The 20,592-nt window shown below is 34.9% G+C and overlaps 3 protein-coding genes and 1 long non-coding RNA gene across 4 annotated transcripts in view; 2 read left to right on the top strand and 2 right to left on the bottom strand.

Annotated features, from left to right (window-relative positions):
* LOC109541274 overlaps positions 1-4,829 on the top strand; it is a 6,422-nt gene extending 1,593 nt beyond the window's left edge. Inside the window, exons 2-3 of the mRNA XM_019910092.2 lie at positions 3,224-3,379; positions 3,439-4,829. Of these exons, the coding sequence (XP_019765651.1) occupies positions 3,224-3,379; positions 3,439-3,930 (648 nt within the window). The 3' untranslated portion in view covers positions 3,931-4,829. The remainder of the gene's footprint in view (positions 1-3,223; positions 3,380-3,438) is intronic.
* A 636-nt stretch (positions 4,830-5,465) lies between these two features.
* LOC109541271 (brachyurin) lies at positions 5,466-15,131 on the bottom strand. The gene is made up of 5 exons (XM_019910090.2): positions 14,790-15,131; positions 14,365-14,582; positions 10,600-10,856; positions 6,929-7,042; positions 5,466-5,897 (listed from the first exon to the last, which is right to left on the bottom strand). The coding sequence occupies exons 1-5, from the start codon at positions 14,895-14,897 to the stop codon at positions 5,626-5,628; spliced, it is 969 nt and encodes a 322-aa protein (XP_019765649.1). The 5' UTR covers positions 14,898-15,131; the 3' UTR covers positions 5,466-5,625.
* Positions 15,132-15,189: 58 nt separating this feature from the next.
* Positions 15,190-16,141, top strand: LOC125504301. The gene is made up of 3 exons (XR_007281419.1): positions 15,190-15,555; positions 15,803-16,050; positions 16,111-16,141. It is a non-coding gene; the product is annotated as an uncharacterized LOC125504301 (long non-coding RNA).
* Positions 16,142-19,059: 2,918 nt separating this feature from the next.
* LOC109541273 (brachyurin) overlaps positions 19,060-20,592 on the bottom strand; it is a 14,771-nt gene continuing 13,238 nt past the window's right edge. The window contains exons 5-6 of the mRNA XM_048666114.1: positions 19,869-20,143; positions 19,060-19,504 (exon numbers count right to left, since the gene is read on the bottom strand). Coding sequence (XP_048522071.1) covers positions 19,881-20,143 — 263 coding nt within the window. The 3' untranslated portion in view covers positions 19,060-19,504; positions 19,869-19,880. The remainder of the gene's footprint in view (positions 19,505-19,868; positions 20,144-20,592) is intronic.

Raw genomic sequence — 20,592 nt, 5'->3', positions numbered from 1 at the left:
ACTATATGTATACATAATGTAAGCCATCGCGCGTATGTTAAAAAAAAACTGAACTAATCCAAGGCTAAAAAAATTAAACTAAATTGAGAAGATTTAATCATAAAGGAATCAAAAGGGTATATGAAGGGAAAAATCCATTTTGATGCGTGGTAAACACAATTAATCATAGAAATAATATAGATAATTGAAAATAAGCCCTAATAAATTCGTTTTACATATTTTGCAACTATAAGGAGATTCGTATCGTCTTAACATCAAGAATGCGTTGCGGGATAGAAAATAAGAAGACGGAACCCATGTTTTCTGAAATAACCAAAACCCAGTTTTTCGAATACTTTATTGTAGTGGATCTTAGGCACAATTTTGTTACACAACATCGATTGTTAGTTCTTAAAACAATATTTAACAGTGCACGGCAATGTGCAATCTCATTTGCAATGATAAATACCCGGCGCGAAGAGGCCGAAGTGGGAGCCGCCGTGAACGAGAAAAATCACTTCACCCTCCCATACAAAGTTATCACTTCAAAAACAACCCGCAAACAATTTGAAAATTTGGTAGAGTTTGTGGAGGAAAGTAAAGTTTATTTCCAAGAGCATTTACCAATTGTTCTAATAAAGCTAACCTTATGAGACCTTCAAAAGACATATTTTACTTTAAATTAAAAACAAATTATAGCTAAAACACAAAACTACGCTCTGATTAAACACAATTGTTTTGTTTATTCCTCCGAGTTTAACTTCGAGGGACGCACGTGAAGTTCGATAGCGGCATGTGATTTGATGCTGTTATTCTGAAGCGCTATTTCTTAATATAACGTTCGTCGATAGCGTGCACCTGTTATAATATAACGGTTTGACTGATACAACACACCAGTTAGAGCCACATAACGTGTTTGACGGATAACATGCACGTTAAAGTTAACGTGAGTGATACAGCACAGGGCTGATTGTCTTTTTCCGGTAAAGATAATTAAATTTAGCCGTTTAACCAGACTATACAACATATAATATGGGTGTTGTATTTAAAAATGTTATCTTGGGTCATAAAACTTTTCTTTGATCCACTTTGTATATATAGGGTGGTCCAACAAAAAGGTCGTACCTCTAGTTATGACTCTCGTGGTAGACCTAGAAAAAAAATGCTCGGACACGTCAGCTTTGATTTTTAAGGGGACATCTTCCTAACTATCACTGCATTATACAAGGTGTTTTATAAACAAGATGCTCCGTCACAATTTTTATTTTCAAATGAAAACCTACTAGTTTTTTGTAATTTTTTTATCCTGCCAGAAGTTTGGAATACATTTGGTATAGCATGTTCTATACCCATCTTCAACCGTTTCAATTTGATTTGCGTTTGTTGTTGAATTATTGAGATATTGGCCGTTCGAAAGTATAGCAGTTTGCTGTATCTATGGGTTCCTCTGACAGATTAGCAAAAACAACGAGGCACCGTCAAGTGTCAGTGTGGGCTTAAACTGTTTTTCAACTTAATGTGCACATCTTGCATTACAATGAAATTTTCTATTCGCCAAAGAGTAGAAATAATAAACATTTAGTTTGAAAATGTTGCAAAGTTATGCCAGGGCTGCCGCCCCTTTATTTAATCAGTTACATCCAGACTGAACTATTAACGATAAGTATGTGGAAAGATTAATCAAGAAGTTTGAAGGATTTGGACCTGTGATCATCCGGTTTTGGGACGGGACGGCAGTTGACAATAGCTGAAGTACACGCCAACTGGCTACATCTTCCGAAGTTTCTCGCACGTCAATACGAAGAATATTGAAAATATTGTCATAAATGTCCTCCTTACAAAATAAAACTTGTACATGAACTTAATGAAGATGACTATGATAGAAGTTTGGAATTCTGCGTACAAATGAGTCAACGGTTGCTCAACAATAGACACTTGCTGTTTAATATTTGCTTCTCAGATGAATGCAAATTCTATTTACACGGCGTTGATAATAGACATAGTTGTCGGTATTGGAGTGACTCAAACCCTCATTTATTTAGAGAAGTCGATTTTCAACATCTCCGCAAGTTAAACGTTTGGGCAGGTATATTAGGAAATCATATTGTAGGACCTCTTTTTATTCCTGGAGACTTGACAGACGAGTTATACCTGGAGATGCTGGAAAATACAGTAGATCCAATACTTAAGGAAATAATAGAAAACGACGGTTACCATATCGGCAAACATCTTCAATTTTAAGAAGATTGCGCACCACCCAATTATGGAGCTCCTGTAAGGCAATTTTTGGATCACAACTTTCCTAGTCGGTGGATTGGTAGTTGAGGTCCAATTGAATGGCCACCGAGGTCCCCGGACCTAAATCCTTTGGACTTTTTTCTTCGATGGTATTTGAAAAGACAAATTTATGACTCTTAACGAGAGTCGATAGAAGAGGTTTGCCACCGGATTACACATGAGCACAGACAAATTTCTTCAGATAACTTGTTAACTGACAGCAAAAGAATTGAGCAAAATCGTTATAAATGTATGGAGGAAAACTGACATTATTTTCAACATTTATTATCACATTGAAGTCCATATGTTTGCCTAATAAATATTGTTGTAGCTTAATACTTCATTTATTTAATTTAAAAGAAATTATTAAATGTTGCAAATTTCGAGTTTTGAATTAGGTTTCTAAATGAGTAGTTAAGTTAAAAAATCGTTTAAGCCCACACTGACACTTGACGGCGACTGGGCGGCGAGAGGCATCCATAGAAACGGCAATGTGAAATACTTCCGAACGGCTCAATATCTCGATCATTCAAAAACAAACGCAAATAAAACTAAACCGGTTGAAGATGGGATAGAACATATTATACCAAATTTACTACAATTTTCTGGCAGGATCGAAAAATGACATCAGACTAGTTGGTTTCCATTTGAAAATAAAAAGTGTGATGCAGTATCTTGTTTATGAAACACCCTGTATAATGCATTGATGGTCAGCAAGATGTCTCCTTAAAAATAAAAGTTGACGTGTATGAGCGTCTTTTTCTAAATCTATCAGAAGAGTCATAAATAGGGGTGCGACCTTTTCGTTGGCCCACACTGTATTCCTTCGGCATTAAACGAAAACGTAATGTCCGACAAGAAATAAAAATGAATGGGAGCGAACGATTTTTCTAAAAACGTTTGCACTATGTCTATCGATTTTATTTCTTACTTAAGCACAATCCTGAATCAGAAACTTATATTATAGGACCAGCTACTGCAGATTCAAGAAAAAAGACGCAGTGTTGGAAGTCAACTGGCAGAAGTACGCCAACGATCGATCGATTTGCAAGATGAACTGCACAAGGTTAAACGACAAGAAGACTTAGAGCGGTTTTTGGAACTAATGAAAAAAGAAACAGAGGTAATTTGTACTTGATTGACACGGATTGACCAATATGCCAATGCTGCATATATTTGCAGGTTTTGAAACTTGAAAAGTCAATTGCTAACACGTTTCAACAATATGATCAAACTGAACGGGAATTGTTTACAGCCTTTTCTGATTCGATAAGAGACTCGCATGAGAAGCAAAGGGCACAAATGGAGTACACAAAATATTTCGGTTTTGTCTTAAGTATAGCTGGCTCTTTTTTAGCGTTTGTTTATTCAACATTAAGGAAAGAGCAACTGAAACAAATTATAGATGAGAGGTTGAAAAAAGTCACCGAATTAAATGTTAATATGATGAATACAATGCTCGCGAATCGAAGTACTCTTGACAAATTTGATGATCGAGTTACAAACATATTAACTCAATTGTCCAATTACAATCGGATAAATGTTGATACAGTTCGCAACGATGCAACTAGTCCAAGTGAGGCTGACACATTTCTTAACCTAAATAATACTTATTTGCAAGTTGCTGGTATTCTACTCGGTCTGTGGTTAATTTCTAAAGCTTTGTCTGGTTGATTACCATTAATTTTATCTATCTATTACCGTTTAGACTAGGGCTCGGAATTTTTAAAAATCTTATATTCGAATATTCGTTTAGTGGTTTATTGGAATATTCGAGTATTCGAATATTCGAGTATTTCTAATCGTATTCGTTAGATATTCGAGTGTTCGTTTTCCGTTCACCGTTTTTCAAGATGAAAAATCGTTATCCTATCATTTTTTGCAACTAGCCGCAACGAATAAAAAAATGCCTGCGTCGGCACATTAATTGTAACACCGCGCAAAAGTTGATGACGCGTATCACCAGAACACAGAGACGTAATTTTGCATTCATTTGCAGGAGAGTAAATATGATTATTTTAATTTGCTTGTAAATATATGGGTATTTGTTCAAATGCTTGTAGAATATGAATAATTTATTTTATAAAAGTATACAAAGTGCATATAAAGATATTTGCACCTTGTGAGTTTGATAATGTTGGTGTATTCGAGTATTCGAGTATTTGAATATTCGAATACTCGAATATTCGAGTTATGACTACACATAATTATTCGCTTTTCGAATATTCGAATACTCGAATTATTCGAGTTTGATTCCGAGCCCTAGTTTAGACACAACAAGATGCCGTATAAGGGTCATTTTGAATTAAGATAAAACCGCATTTAAGTAGATTCGCAAGAGAATAAATGATGATGCGAGCTGTGTTCCAAAAATGTTGTAGCTTTAAAATGAAAAACATTATTATTAAAGTTAGTGATTGAGTTTAAGGATGTTGTATTTTATGTGAAGAGATAGCGTTGTACATTATAAAATATTGAAGTAGTCTCTTTTTTTCTAATTTGTAAACACTTTATAAGGATAGATCGGTTGTGTTTTCTGCAATAGACTACATAAATTTATTGTTGTTAGTAAACTGCGAAGTTTCAACTTAGCTATGTTCTGTTGTCCCGTGTTGCGTCGGTCAGACCGCTTGGTGCTTGTGTGTATTTGGCCTTTCTCACAAACAGCAAGCCTCGCTCTGCCAGCTTTTATAGCTTAAGGCATGTGATGTGTTTGGAGATATGCGAGGAGTGTACAGCAATATCATTCAAAGCAATTACCGAACTGTTTCCTGCTCACGATTATTTCTCTTTATGGAGATATTCCGTTTTCTCCACGATCCCCAGATCTTACCCCCTTAGATTAATCCCTATTGGGATACCTGAAGAGTGTGGTCTACCCGATCCGGTAGCAGAAGCCATGAAGCAACTGAAAGATCGCTTTAACAATTGTATAATTTTAGATTATCGGTTTTGATGATGATGATTGATACCTCTTTGTGGTAATGATCTGGGCAGGCCTGGGTAACACAGGGGATTTTCGGGTGTTCACACCGCGATACCGATATGGCTTGCTGTATCGAAACAGCAACACAGCGCGCCATACTTTTTACGTTGGGAAATGAAAACAGAAGGCGCTGTGCTGTGTTTCGCGATGTCTAGTGGTTCGTAATTTCGCTAGCGGTGTTTTTAAGCGGTGCAGCAAAGAAGGAGAAGAACCATTCGGACCATTGAAGTTGTAGTTTGATCTTTATTTACAAAAAAAATATTTACAAATTTTGTCTAGTTTAAACACCGAATTAAATTGAATGCATATCTTAAGAACTATACAGTCAGCCTTACGAGTTATTTGACCGTAAAACGTATTACTTTTTTTCATGTGTGATGGTTTTAACAGATCATAAACCATGTAGCTGTTACACCATAGAAAAATCCTAAAGTGGACAATGTTCTTGAACCTTTACTTGAACTGTTCATCAGAGTTGCATTATAATAGTTAATACTGGTGTTTATCCAATCGTAAAACGTTGTCAGCCGAGCGAACACTGAGGGAAGACCTGCTGAACAATCACTGGCACCAAAAGACACAATACCTACTTGGGTCCCTTCTATTACAAGTGGTCCTCCCGAATCGCCATTACACGAACCCACAATACCAGCCCCTAAAAACGTAAATTTAAATTAATCTTAGCAGAAATAATAGAAAATACACAACATTTAAGCACTAATTTTTACATCCCATAAACTAATCAAAATTGCAGTTATATTGCAAAAATGTAACATATCATGAGAACGTTTCAAAACTGTTTCAGAAACGTCTTTAGCGCACAGGAAATTCATGGTTCTTCGGATCCATCGCGCATGGCATTATTAGGTATCTTATAAAACTTAACCATTATGATCTCTCCGAACAACAACGGGTGATTTGGGAGGTTGTATTATTTCATTTTTCATTATTGGATTCAAAGTTATTGCGCTACTTGACTGGTTCATCAAAATAAATGATTGTCTATAAAGGGTGTCGCAATGAGGATGGTAAGCAGCTGTATCTTGGAAAGTATGTGTTGTAGAGTGATCGGAAAAAAATTTGATAACAAACTTGAAGAAAATAATTTGCTAGAAACTATTTTGAACCTTCTCAGAGGACCACTAGATGGCGTAATTGCAAACGGGATTTTAAAAAGTCGATTTTAAACAGAAATTGTCCCGATAAGTAAAACATCTAGGAAGATTAGTCAAAAGACCATAAAAAACCGTACTAATTTCCTTATGAACTTTTTTCCTAACTTATCAAATAAAGGGTGGGGGTGAGTCAAGCCGCTTAATTCAAAAAAACCTGTAACTCCTAAACGGCTTGACCGATTTCAAAGATTTTACTATCAATTGAGAGAGCAATAAAAAATTCCCCTGTTCGACAAAATTTCTTTGTTTTAATTTTTTACAATCAAAATTTTAATCGAGATTTTTAACTACTTTTAAAATTTTTCAATAGTTGAATCGATATTTTCAACTTATCTAATTATCTCTCGTTAATTATTCATTTTCCTGTCAATGCTCGTTCATATAGCGGGTTCAAGTGGTGAAGAGACCCAACTCGTAAGTGTGGGTGACATCCTCCATATGCAGTTACCCATTCATTACGGAGCTCTCTGAATTGGTCCCGGACGCAAATTACAGTTAATAAATGACGTACCTGAAGTACATAAGTGCTGATCCATAATGTACGTCGTGTAATCAGAATATGAACTACAATTGTCGTTCGAAATTACCTCTACATCCACATATCGTAACTCATCAGAGAGTGAACCTGAAATGGATTACGTTTGATATTAGAACAATAATTTATGTCGTGATTGATTGAAAAAAAGTGGAATTTATGTTTTACATAAATTCCACATTCCACATTCCTAAATATAGATTAACTAAGTGATCCGAACCCCCACAATTAAAACTTCACTATAATCCGAAATTCATAATTAAATGAAATAACATTTCTTATGACTATTATTTATGAACCCACTGATTTTGTAATCCAAGTTATAGCGGCTGTACAGGATCAGTACAACTGATCAATTTTATCGGATAATTCGGAAACCGTATCAGTTTCAAAAACAAAACGTTATGAGTGTTATGAGCTCGATTTTGAATAGTTTTGTTAATTTACTGATGAGCTGAAAAGGGCAAAACTGAAATATTGCCGATTTCAACTTAATGTTTTAGCTCATTTATTACTGGAATTGTTTGCAAAATGCATATACTTTTTTAATAGATAATAATAATTTTTAAAGTATAAGTAGAAAAATATACGGAGCCTTTCAAAAAGTTATAAGGTAAACTTGTGTTTTTTTTATAGAACACCCTGTAATGTCATTCAAGTTCAACCATATTACTTAGATTGATACTAGGTGTCAATTTGCAAACTTCCCACCCTTAATATCTTTCTTGCAGTTGAAAATATGGAAAATCGGAGACACGTCAATTTTATTTGTAAGAGTGACACTTTAAATTAGTATTTTTAATCTGCAGATCGTTTTAAATAGCCTTCAATTATTTTTACATTAATTACCACTTTGTTGCTGCTTGTCAAAAGGTTTTCGAATAATTGCGTTTCCACACTATTCTATTCAGACGAGCGCCCTAATGGAACTCGAGGGCGGCTGTGTGCGTGCGAGAGAGAACTGTGTACTTGTCTTTACCTTTGCCAGAAATAACGGCGCCGTAACGAATTGCAATTCATTCACACCGTGCCATAAGAAACTATCAATTAAAAAATTTCAACAAATCGACATGTCAGTCTATTAAGATATCTTTGTTAAAGTAGACAATTAGGAGGCAGCTAATTGGACACTTAAACCTATTAATTATTGTTGTCGTTACTTAAATGTTAAAACTTTCTTACATTCTGGCTTTTACTTTGTAGTATGTACACTTTATGTATGTAAACTTTTTAAGCCATTGAGTAGTTTGGTGGTCAGAATTGATTTATGCACTTACACGGTTGAAACAGGTGGGTACCTATCTACAGGGTGAGTTTTTTTCGATGACTAGTACAGGGATCTTCGGAACTAGAGCAGTTACGAAGAAGGTCAAATGGACAAGAAATTTTAGTTTTCAATGCTCTACTCGAAACGATTTTTATTTTTATAAAATTTAACAGCTGTTAAGAGATATATGGGAAAAACTTATTTATGGTAAATTTTTAAATTACTCCTAGTTCCGTTGATATTAATTTGACAGGAAGCCAGTAAACAGAAAATTTGAGGAAAATTGAATTCCCATCAAAATGGCATAAGACATTTCTCCAAAATTACTGTCATTTTTTATTATATGACATAACATCGAGTTTTTTTTAAATGGCAACCATTCTTAATTATTGCTTTACCGAATAGAGCATTTTATTACGATTTCTGTGATATATAACACCGTTAGGTTTTTTTCGAAAATAAAGTGTCTGCAAACAATTTATAGTTTTTTTAATTTAGTGGATCGAAGTTAGCCATGGAAAATAGTATAAGACGTACAGCATTGTTTCCATAGTAGCAAATAATAACAGCATGCTTTTCAGTATTTATTTTGACAACAACGTCAAAGTTGCCAATATCTTTATTTTAATTATGACGCTGCTTATTTAAAGTGTTATTAGAAAAATTGAGTCATACCCATAATAATTCAAATTTAACTCTAGAAACTTTAATTTTTATTGTAAAACATTTTCAAAAAGTCCATAATTATTATCAATGCAAACATTGCAACGCTTTAAAACTGAATAAGTTGGTTTTCTTGCGGACCGACCATCGAAATTTGCAAATGCTCTAACAACAGCTTCTTTAAGTGCATTTAAAATGGAATATTTGTTTTTGTAAATTTTGTTTTTACGGCTCTCCACAAAAAGAAATCCAATGGTGAAAGATCCGGTGATCGAGGTGGCCATAAAATAGGACCGTTTCGTGTAATCCAAGCCCCAGGTGATTCCGTAATTCGGAAAAATTATGCGGAGGAGCGCCAGAATGTTGAAAGTCTTGCACATTACGCAATGTTTCTAAATCTAAGTTGTCCAACGTAAAATGCAGGTTATTCAGAAGGAATTGAAGATACCGATACCATTTAAGGTGCCTTCAAAAATAAATGGTTCAATAATTTTTGAACCTACTGTTCCGCTCCAAACGTTAAATCCAAATATTTTGTGATCTCCTTTGCTCAACGTGGTGGGGATTTGTTTGATTCTAAACATATTCATTGTGTCGATTAAACATACCACAATTTGGAAACCGAGTTTTATCGGTCCACAAGACTTTAAAAAGAATTGGATGTCTTGTTGGCATTTGTTTCGGAACCATGTAAGAAAATTTACACGCAGCTCCTCATTCCCTGGATGTAAAATTTGTGATATTGATAATTTATACGGAAGGAATTTGTGTTTTCTTTAAACTCTCATCACGGTTATTTGGAAAGTCCCAGATTCTGCTGCGATCTCTCTGGTTGAAATCTGTGGATTCTGGCTTACAATGGCCAAGACATTAACCTCCACAGCTTCATTTATTACTTTATATTCATTTCTTGGTTGCATAAAATTACCATAAGTGCCCAAATTGTCGTACAATCGTTTGAATGTTTTCAAGGAAGGTTGACAATGGTCAAAATACCTCTCAAAATGGTAATCAGAGGCTCGTATAGCATTTTAATCACATCTAATGTAGGTTTCAATTATGTCGCGCTTTTCTTAATTTGAATAATTCATTTTTACAATAAAACTTATACATTTTCCATGACTAACTTAGATCAACTAAATTTAAAAAGTATAAATTGTTCGCAGACACTTTATTTTCGAAAAAACCTAACGGTGTTATATATCACAGAAAACGCAATAAAATGCTCTATTCGGTAAACCAATAATCAAGTATGGTTACTATTTAAAAAAACTCAAATTTGTGTCATATATCAAAAATGACAGTTATTTTGGAGAAATGTCTTATGCCAGTTTGTTTGGAGTTCAATTTCCTACAAGTTTTCGATTTAATGTTTTCCTGTCAAATTAATATCAAAGAAACCAGGAGTAATTTAAAAAATTACCATCAATAAGTTTTTCTTAAATATCTCTTGACAGCTGTCAAATTTTAGAAAGATAAAATTGGTTTCGAGTAGAGCATTCAAAACTGCCATTCTTTGTCCATTTAACGTTTTTGTAACTACTATAGTTTTCGAGATCCCTTTACTGGTCATCGAAAAACACTCACCTCATATACACCGAACGTGTTCAATCATATATAAAATTTATTACGAATTCTATAAATCTAAAGTTTTAAGAAACCGAAAGAGTTCTGTTTGTATTATCCACACACTATTATAATCTATATTTATTTTTACCTAGAAGGGTTTTTCCCCATCCGAGACACTGACCAGTTAGTCCTTCATACAAATCGCTTCCAGAGGCAATTGGCACGACATTGATGTAGCTACTGAGCTTCACACTCGTTGGCAATTTTATCAGTGCAATGTCGTTCTGTAAGGTATCAGCGTCCCAGTTTTCATGTATGATGAACGTTGATGTGTTGTATATTATCCGCGTGTCTTCTTCTTCAGCCAAGTTATGCGACCCAAGGATGACCACTATAGATGTTGCACTGATAAAAGTAAAAATTAATTGCTAATATTACTAATAGAATAAATTTTATTAAAAATAAGCAAATAGGTTTTTCATATATGGACCCTTTCTTCTCTTATTAAGAGTGCAAGAGTATATTTAATAAATAAACAAGGTTTTCTTAAATATATTTATTATATTTACTTCAAAAAACTATTTTTGCCTAAAACTAAAATTAATTCTAAAAAAGCCGAGAACAAATACGTGAAATTATTATTATTCAAACACGAAATTGCTAAATATTCATTTAAATGGTCCAGTGTAGTTGTACAAGTGGTTGGTAAGTTGAAAAACTTCTCTTCGCGTCTACACTTGATATAGCTGCATATCTAAATTTTGATACCATTGCCGGCTCCGTAATTGGGTTTTGTAAGATTCCTCCATTTATAACCGAAGAAAAATTTTTCAACTTCTGAAATCCTTTGTTATTTGATATAACATCGTTTAGTTTTGTTTGTAGAATTTGTGCAATTGGCCCGGGTATGCCTCCTATTACATGGCTAAAGTGAATAATTTTTTAACTGACTCAACCAATAGCATTTGTTGTTTTTCTAAAGATTTTATAGTTTCACTTACAAACTTTTAATTACTTTTAACAAAGGCAAGATTATTGGTCAGTTCCCTATTTTCTATAACGGCATGACTATCGTATATGGCTTTATTTGCAGTGCCTGGAAAAGCTAGAGCAAGCTTTTGAAATCTTGAAGATTTGTCAAAGGTAAACGTCATCCGAAGCGTTTTTATTTTAGTTGAAGGTTTACTATTTTGAAATATGGATCGTTTAACAGTCGAAGAAAGCGTAAAAATTATTAAATGTTACTATAAAAATGGTGATTCTGCTGTATCAACGTTTAGGGCTTCACGAGCAGATTACGGTCGACATAATCGACCCACAGAGCAAACAATGTCGAACACAATGGAAAAATTTGAAGCGACTGGATCGGTTACTGATACTGTAAGGCCTGTGCATCATCGCAACATTCGTTCAGTTGAAAATATTGTTGTTGTTGCTCAAAGTGTGGAGGAAGACCCGAATTCGTCGATTCCCCGACGTGCTCAACATTTGGGCTTGTCTTAAGGCTCATTGTGGCGAATTTTGCTATTGGATTTGAAGATGCATCCGTACGAAGTTCAACTGACTCAAGAACTTAAGCCGCAATACCATTGGCAATTTTCTTCAGCGATGAGGCTCATTTTTCGCTCGGGGGTTACGTGAATAAACAGAACAGCCGTATATGGGGCTCTCAAAATCCTCAGGTGATCGCAAAAAAGTCTTTGCATCCTGAAAAGTGACTGTATCGTGTGCATTATGGTCCGGTGGTGTTATTGGCCCGTATTCTTTTAAAGCGATCAAGGAAGAGCCATAACAGTCAATGCTGAGCGCTATGAACACCTGTTAACCGATTATTTTTGGAGTGAAATTTAAGATTATGATCTGGAAGACATGTGATTCCAACAGGATGGGGCAACGAATCACACAACACTGGCAGTTAAAGCCCTATTGCAAGAGAAATTTCCAGGACGCGTAATTTCGCGATTGAGTGATGTCAATTGGCCCGCAAGTTCCTGCGACTTAACACCGTTAGATTTCTTTTTGTGGAGCAATGCAAAAGATCGTGTTTACGCCAAGAATCCTCAAACTCTTGAGCAACTGAAAGCCAATATCCGTGAAGTATGACCGAGATATTACCGGTAATGTGCCGAAAAGTCATTCAAAATTACCTCAAAAGGATTGAGGCATGTAGGAAGTCCCGTGGAGAACATTTAAAAATAACATTAAAATTTTCGTCTCAATCTGAATATTTTGTGTTTTTTTTTGCTTGATTTTCCCAAGCATAAAATGGATAACCCTGTATAATGTCGAGGTCTGTTTTTATCTTTATTAAATTAATAAGTTATCAGCCGTACGTTAAGGCATGTTTTCAAAATGGAAACCACTTTACTAACTTTACATGGCAATTAATGTAAACGTTAATTTTTTCGCCGATCTCCCAAGCTAAGGTGTTTGTTTATGCAGCGACAGTCATTCTGATGATAATTCAAATCATATTTAATAATTGTATCTTCGATTGCAATACAGTTCACTGGGAGCTTTGCAAGATTCCAAATAGGTCATTACTTTGCCGGGGTTAAACGAACGATACTTGTTTATAATCAGCTAACGCTCCTAATAAATACACATCCATGTCAAAGTTACCAGATTACAGTTTGTGCGACAAAGTGGGATACCTAGTATCTGAATAAGAAATTAAACGACTATTAATTAAATAACTGGTAATATAACTTTGGTAATGTCGGAATAAATATTAATCGGCAAAATCAGAATTTGTCTTGCTACAATTGAGTAAAATTTAACACAAATCTTCACTTTGCCTGATTAAGCCATCATTATTATCTATCTTTATACTAGGGATGGTTGGTATTTAACGTAACCGCTCATATAACAGTGTTCCAGACACCTGTTGTAACCTGGAACCGCAGTTACACTTTGCCAATTTAACCGATTGTTTTTGGAACCGTTTCATAATCCCGAAAAAGTGCTTTGCATCAGCACAGAACAGATTCAACACAGAAGTTTCAGTAACCATTTGTCAACGGAAAGTATGTTTAGTTGTGCCACAGCATAAAGATTATATCATATATAAAATGCTTGTCTCCATCTGAATATGTTGTATGTTTTTTTGACTTTACTTTCCCAAGAATAAAATGAAAAACCCTGTATAAAGCAGCCTCCAACCAAGTTTTCTAACGAGTTAGCACTGGGTTGATGCGTTTGATGTGTCACCGAATGGTAATGGAATGTTGGACAATCTCTCTGCTCAACTGCACTCTTAAAGGCGCTTTAATGAATATACGCTTGCAATTTTTTATTAAGTCATTGACAAGCGCAAATTGAAGCCGAAGAGTGTCTGCAACCCGATTGAGTCCCTACGCTAAACACGTGCAGTTTTAACCACATCATTTGCAGAATCGGAAATTATTAATAAAACTTTTTCATATGGCGCAGGTTCAGTAAGGTAAAAGTTTGTTAAGGTTTCATTTATAAATCTGAGAACTGTGTTGTTATTGGTTGCTTCCAGTTCTTTCGAATAATTAAATCACTTTTTGTCGGAACGTCCTCATTAAGCACGCCAATAATAGATATAGAATAGCAACATAATAGATTCCTGGCGATTTTAAAGAACTAAATGGGTTTCAAAGTAATTTAATAAAAACCTATTTTTAGCGACATCTTATAGGGGCCTATGTCTGAGTATGGAAGGTATGTAAAATGTTTTAATAAGAACTTGGCCCATATTTTGCGGGACACCCTGTATACTATAGTTAACACTGAATATCAGTGATGTTTGATGTTTGTGACTAATTCACTCAAACTTCGGTTTGTGCTATTGTAGATGAGTAATGAATAGAGTCATAAAATTAATCCATTTTTCTTCTTTTGTCAATTTACTTGTTATCTTATCTGCATTCTATTTGATCGAACTTACGATTCCGCGCAGTGGGCTGCCGTTAACACCCATTGCTGGGTTATTAAGGTACCACCGCAAAAATACAACATCCTCTGAATATACACATAAAGAGCCACCTGATAGGGATATTCGTTTGATGTAGCCACATTGCCACCGATTATTCTCGTTGAAATTGTGGCAGGAGCTCTGTCTTTGTTGAACGTAAATTGCGATGGGGGTACTCTCACTGGGATGTCCTAAAAGTTTTAGTATCGTTCAATAAGTACTTTATTCATTTATGTACATATAAGTATGCAACATTCACACACATTGTACCTACCCGTTTTTAAGGAGGAAATTTTAGCTTTAAATATTTTGGATATATTTTTATAAGCATGTTTCAGTGATTTCCGTTTATATTTTTATGCTATGGTTCATGATAGTGAGAAACAATACTGACTTACCCCAATACCCAGAGTAGTGGAAAACCCACTGAGATCAATTTCCTGTGCTGAAATGAAGCCAGTGCAAGCTAAGGCAACATTGATCAACAAAACATAATTCCACACCATGTTGAGTCTGATACCATGCCGGATTTACACGGTTTGCATACACTGGTCGCTTGTTCCGGAGAAGCATTCAGATCAAATGTAATTTATAGACATATTCTCTCTTGTGACTAAACTATTTACTAAAATTTGCAATGGTTATATAGATAAATAAAAGGTGCTGATTCGTTAACGAGATTGGATGTTTATGAGGTGTATGTTATTCACCATTTCACATGATCTTATCAGTATTTATTTGGGAATTTATTGCTCAAATGTAATAGCGTTGATTCATTAAAAACTATACTCTTTCAGCCAACAACCCAAGGTATTTCAAAATTGGCGTCATTTCTTTAAAACGGTTATAGGGGCTCATTTGGAGACTACGAGAAACATTTTGAAAAACATTTTCGGCAGCAAGTTTCTAGAATATATTGACAGTTGAAAATCGAAGTTCAACTTTGATTTTTTAAAAATGGTCCCATGTTTGATCGGTGACAAGCACATGTAAACCCTCTGGCCACAGGGGACAGTTGGACAATGGACATACAAGAAGACTGAAGAGATCCTTACCCCTCGACCTACCGGATAGATTCATGAGTGGTTGACATAGCTTAGAACTGAATGCTTGGCACTCCACATAGCGGCTGCTGGGTCGTCATGTGAGCGGGACTATTTGGATGTGAACTAATCTTCTGAATGCTTTTATTATAAGCAGATTGTCGATAGTGTTAATAAAAAAAATGTTTGATTGGTAGCCTATTGGAAAACTTAAACATTCGAGAAGCAAAATTACGCTTGCTGCTTCGAATTATAAAGCTTTAGATATAAAAAATAACTTTTCTGCAATTTTTTGATAAAACTTCAAAGTTGATTGTTTTGATTAATTCAACATTCAATTGATGTTTTTGCCATTATCACGTACTTAGTTACAGATAGATAGCTTTTGTCACGATTAACAAGCAATTGCCAAATGGGGACTTAGTTTGAAGCTTCTTTCACAAAATGTACACCAATATGGAACATGCCGATTGCTATTAGTTATGGGGGACAACACAGCCGAAGCCATAAGAACTTACAAAAACAAAGGGCTAAAGACACTGCACGATTGGCTCCAGAAATTGAAGCAGATAGTGTACGACCTAGAGGTGTTCGGGTTCCAGACATGGAGAAACAGGTATTGGAGGCAATTGTAGCAGATCCTCCCAAGAGTACTCTATCAGGATCACTTTTCCAGGTAGGCCTGGGTAACTCAGTGAATGTTTAGGAGTTGGCGCAGTGCTGCGCAAATGGCTTGGTGAGCCAACCCAACGCACCAGCGCAATAACTCGGTTCCGTTGCTGGGAAAATGTTGATTACTTTTTTTTACTTGCTTTAGATTTATTTTCAAGTCCATTTATTAATAACATTTTTTAAATCTGCAAATTTCGGAATTTTATGGTTTTGGCCAAGTTACTTCTCCTTCTAAATGCTCAATTTTCTAGTTTCACTTCAAAAATGCTGACAATCTTAAGGTATTTTCCGCGAAAAATTATGAAATAAATTTCGTATCCTTCGTCGCTCTGTTAAAAGTTGTGAATTTGAACACGAATTTGGGACATAAACGAAAATACATTTCTCCCGATTTTCCCCAAAAACCATTAAGGTTTTCTCCAAAACCGATCACAAAACTTAAAGTTTTTAATCGGAAACGCAAATAAGCATTATTTTCTGATGATTTTATTTTCAGCCAAAAATTACGAAATTAATTTTGCTGGACAATTCGCCTCAGTCATCGGTTTACAGGGAACTTTAGAAAACCTTTTTCAGCTAGAATTTGGCACAATAACCAAATAATTTTATTGAGTTTTTTACCGAAAGTAATCAGGATTATCTTGAAAAAACGACCAGAAGAAAAGTTTACAAAAAATTATTTGAAAAATTTACCGCCCTCATTGCTCTGAAGAATTTAAAAGTTTCTTTAAATTTTTAGGTCAGTCCAGTTTTAACCAAATTTCTATTAAGCAATTCTTTCTCCGCAAAAATCGCATAATTTTTTAGTTTTACTTAAAATATTGACAACCTTCAGGTGTTTTCTGTGAAAAATTATAAGATACATTTTATTGGAACACTCGCCTCCTTAACCGCTTTGCAAATATTTTTCAAAAACTTTTTGCACTTCGGGTTATGGATAAAACCGTAATTATTATTTCTGCTGGTTTTTCCAAAAATATTTCACCGAATTGAAGAAGCAAAAGTTTATAAACTTTTATTTGGAAAATTCTTGAAAACCAGGGTTTCTTCAATTTTAAGTCAATATTTCCAAACAGAAAGACCGCGTTTTTCCTCACGTTTTACTGTAAAACACTGGCAAACTAAATCTTTTATGCAAAAAAATAAGATATCGATTTCACAAGAAAACTCGTTGACTTTCTTTCTGAAAATCTACATGATATTTTTTAGTTGTTAGAACAAAGTAGTAAAACGTTGCACAGAAAAAATATTGATGACCTTTTATTTAAATGTGAAAATTCCAGTCTCGGGTCTCGTGAAGTTTTGATAAATTAATTATAACTTATTGACCGATGAGTTATAACTCGGTAACTCAGAAAGCGACACCAACTCAACACAGTGTTACCCAGGCCTATTCCCAGGCAACTGTACACTGAAGAATTACCGAGCAAGGGCTATGTATGTAAGATACACAGGACACAAGAACACATTAAATTTTTGCTCTACGGAATACCGGTACAACAAGCATTCGCTAATAGACCGAATTCACAGCCATCATCTCCGATCTACCGATGAAGGAAAATGGTGAGTTCTCCCCGTATTCCGATAGCAACATAGTCATTCTCAATCTCAAATCTACGCGCAAAAATTTCAATAGTCACTTTTAAGCAAGTTATTTTTTTTATACCGAATCTTATGTCTGTCTGTGTCTTAAGTTATCTGAGTCGGCAGGACTTCCCGAAAGTCCTGATCGCTATCGTTAAACTGAAATTTCACCTGCTTGTACAATCAGAACCGTCTTCCGAATCTTGGAACATTCCAGAACCGATTTCAGTTGTTTACGTGGAATCCTCAATCTACAACCAACAGCAGAGGAAGATCACTCCAGGACTTAATCGGTAATTAAAATTTAAAAAAAGGATGAATCACTAGTTTATCAGATTTTTGATACAAATTTATAAAAAATGCATTTTGAAATTCACTCCGCTTCTAGCTCAAATAACGTCCCTCAAACGTCTTGGAATGCCATAAAAAAATGGTTATGAATTATTGCCATTCTTGAAGAACCGCGTTTTTTAATTCAGCCAAGTTTTCAGGAGTAGGTGCAAAATGTTCGATATGGTTTCGATATGATTCGAATCTCTTGAATGTACTTCTGGGAAGTTAATGATTTTTTTGAATCACCACAAGGTGCGTACTGGCCTTGGAGGCCAGTACTATAAATGCCACCCCAAAACATTATTGAGCCACCACTGAAAGCTAGTTGGGGAACCATACATGCTTGGCTGTGTCTTCTCCAAATAAACGCTCCCCCATCCGAAAATTTTAAACTCACTCTAACTTCATCAGCAAGAATTTACAAGCCGTAAAATGTTGGTCCGTAGGACATACTATTATGCACGTAGGTACTAAGTTTGCACATGAATAAAATTTTGATGTATGTATGCGCTTTGATACGGATTACGCCGGTACGCACAAGGCGTTAAATATTGGTCTATATTGCGTACTATTATGTACGTGCTGACTTTGCATACGAATAATATTTTAATGTAGGTACCTACATCTTTGGTACAGATTGCAGAACGTACAATGTTGGTATACAGGGTGTCCCGTAATATGTGGGCATGGTCTCGGATTTGTACAAGAGACGTTAAAAAACATAACAAGTTTTAGGGACCCTAGGATCCCTAAAAAGAACAGGGATGGCCTAAGTGGAGCACAATAATAGTTACTTTTTACCCTTTACAATGAAGACACATAAATAACGTATTTAGCTAGCTTTAATCTTAAACTAAAAAAAGGACACTCTTCATTCATACCGATAAACAGGACGGTTTTCAAAGAAAACATATTTTTATTGTAACGGATTTACTGAACAATTTTGTATGTAGGTTCAACATGAGCTCCTTCCAATTTTATGCCTCCCTAGCTCGAAGTATTTTTTATTAAACAATTGACATATATCAAAGACCATATAAGATAAGTTAACAGAACTAGAGTGGCCCAAACTCGCAATTCGAATTGGAGATTGTATTTAAAATAAGAAAGTCAGGTTACAATTTTCGTACACCCTGTATAGCTAGAGGGCTGAATGTATTGTACATGGTTTCGGCACTACTGGTTATCACCGGAAACAAAATTTGAAGTTTCTACAACTAAGTTGGAAAACTTTTATTGCACGGTCTACGAAAATCACCCTGTGCGGAGGTTTAAACCCTATGGCAATAAACCGTTTGCYGGTTGTCCCAAGATAAAACATTATCTCATGTTAAATTCGACGTAGAAAGTGATCATCTTTCTGTAATCGATTTTTCTGCGGTTTAGTATTAAAATMAGTAAATTTATTAGCTGTASGTAGGGTATTCCATATGAAGGAAGGAAASAGCACAAGGATAACTAAAATAATAGTCTGAATAAAAAGTATTAATCGTTAATAAAATTAAACTCAAGTTCAGAACAAATTTTATGTTAATGTAGTTCAGTGATGGTAGTAAAATGAGACTGCTGCTAAGAGCCAAAGCATTCTTTGCTCGATAAAACCTATTAAAGCTTTTCAATTCAAATATAACATTTTTTTAGGTAAAGGTAAAAGTTTGGCTGCATTTTCTTGTACATACATACTGAGTCAATAATTTCAGCGAATTCGACTTAGCATTGCAAAAGTAACAACTTAATTGACTTCGTTTTGCAGCATCTTATTTTCTATCATTTAAACTTAGTTGAAAATAACGAAATATCTACGGGATAATTTCCTAACTTCAATATGATGATTACTAAATAAATGGAACTAGATTATTATAGTCTAGTTGAAAGCACGGCTGCTAGTAAGGCATAAATTGACCATTCTCTAGAASGGTTYGCATTGCTGTAATCATCGGATCTTGTAAAATTTTCCATTGCTTCATCGATCCAGTCGGCAAAATACGAAAGTCGAACGTAAACTGAAGGAATTCCTGCTGAACAATTCACCACTCCAAAGGAAACGATCGCTATTTGGGTTCCGTTCACTACAAGAGGTCCACCGGAATCTTCGTTGCAAGATCCAACGATGCCTATACCTAAAACATATTTTTGGGGATGAGTTTCACTCATTTACAGGGTATGCGAGGATCAATGTACCAAAACGTGAGATATTCAAAACAGTTTTCTAGCAAAACCAAACTAAACTCAGGAATGCTTGTTCTTCAAAATCTTCACTACTAGAGCAAGGAAAATTTATTTCGAATCGACCCCCGTCAGCATAGTATTTCGTGGTAAAATAGTCGCAAAATAGTGAACCATGTTTTTACCAAGAAACATTAACTGGTCAGTGCTATAACGAGTTACTAAGACAAATGTTTGCAATAAAAATTTTGAACTAATGAATTATTATGTTTGCTGCGTTTTTTTCGTATTTTTGAATATAATATATTAAGTATGTTTTATAAGTGTTATTTGGTTCATTTCTTTTTCAAATACCTAAATATATATACAGGGTGATTCAAAATTGACGTCACTCCTTTTAAGG

Source organism: Dendroctonus ponderosae, unplaced genomic scaffold (assembly GCF_020466585.1).
Source record: "Dendroctonus ponderosae isolate FM_Combo_2020 unplaced genomic scaffold, Dpon_F_20191213v2 Dpon_F_20191213_4, whole genome shotgun sequence".
Lineage (NCBI taxonomy): Eukaryota > Metazoa > Arthropoda > Insecta > Coleoptera > Curculionidae > Dendroctonus > Dendroctonus ponderosae.
The sequence above is the reverse complement of the archived record's forward strand: the minus strand, read 5'-3'. Positions and strand labels throughout refer to the sequence as shown.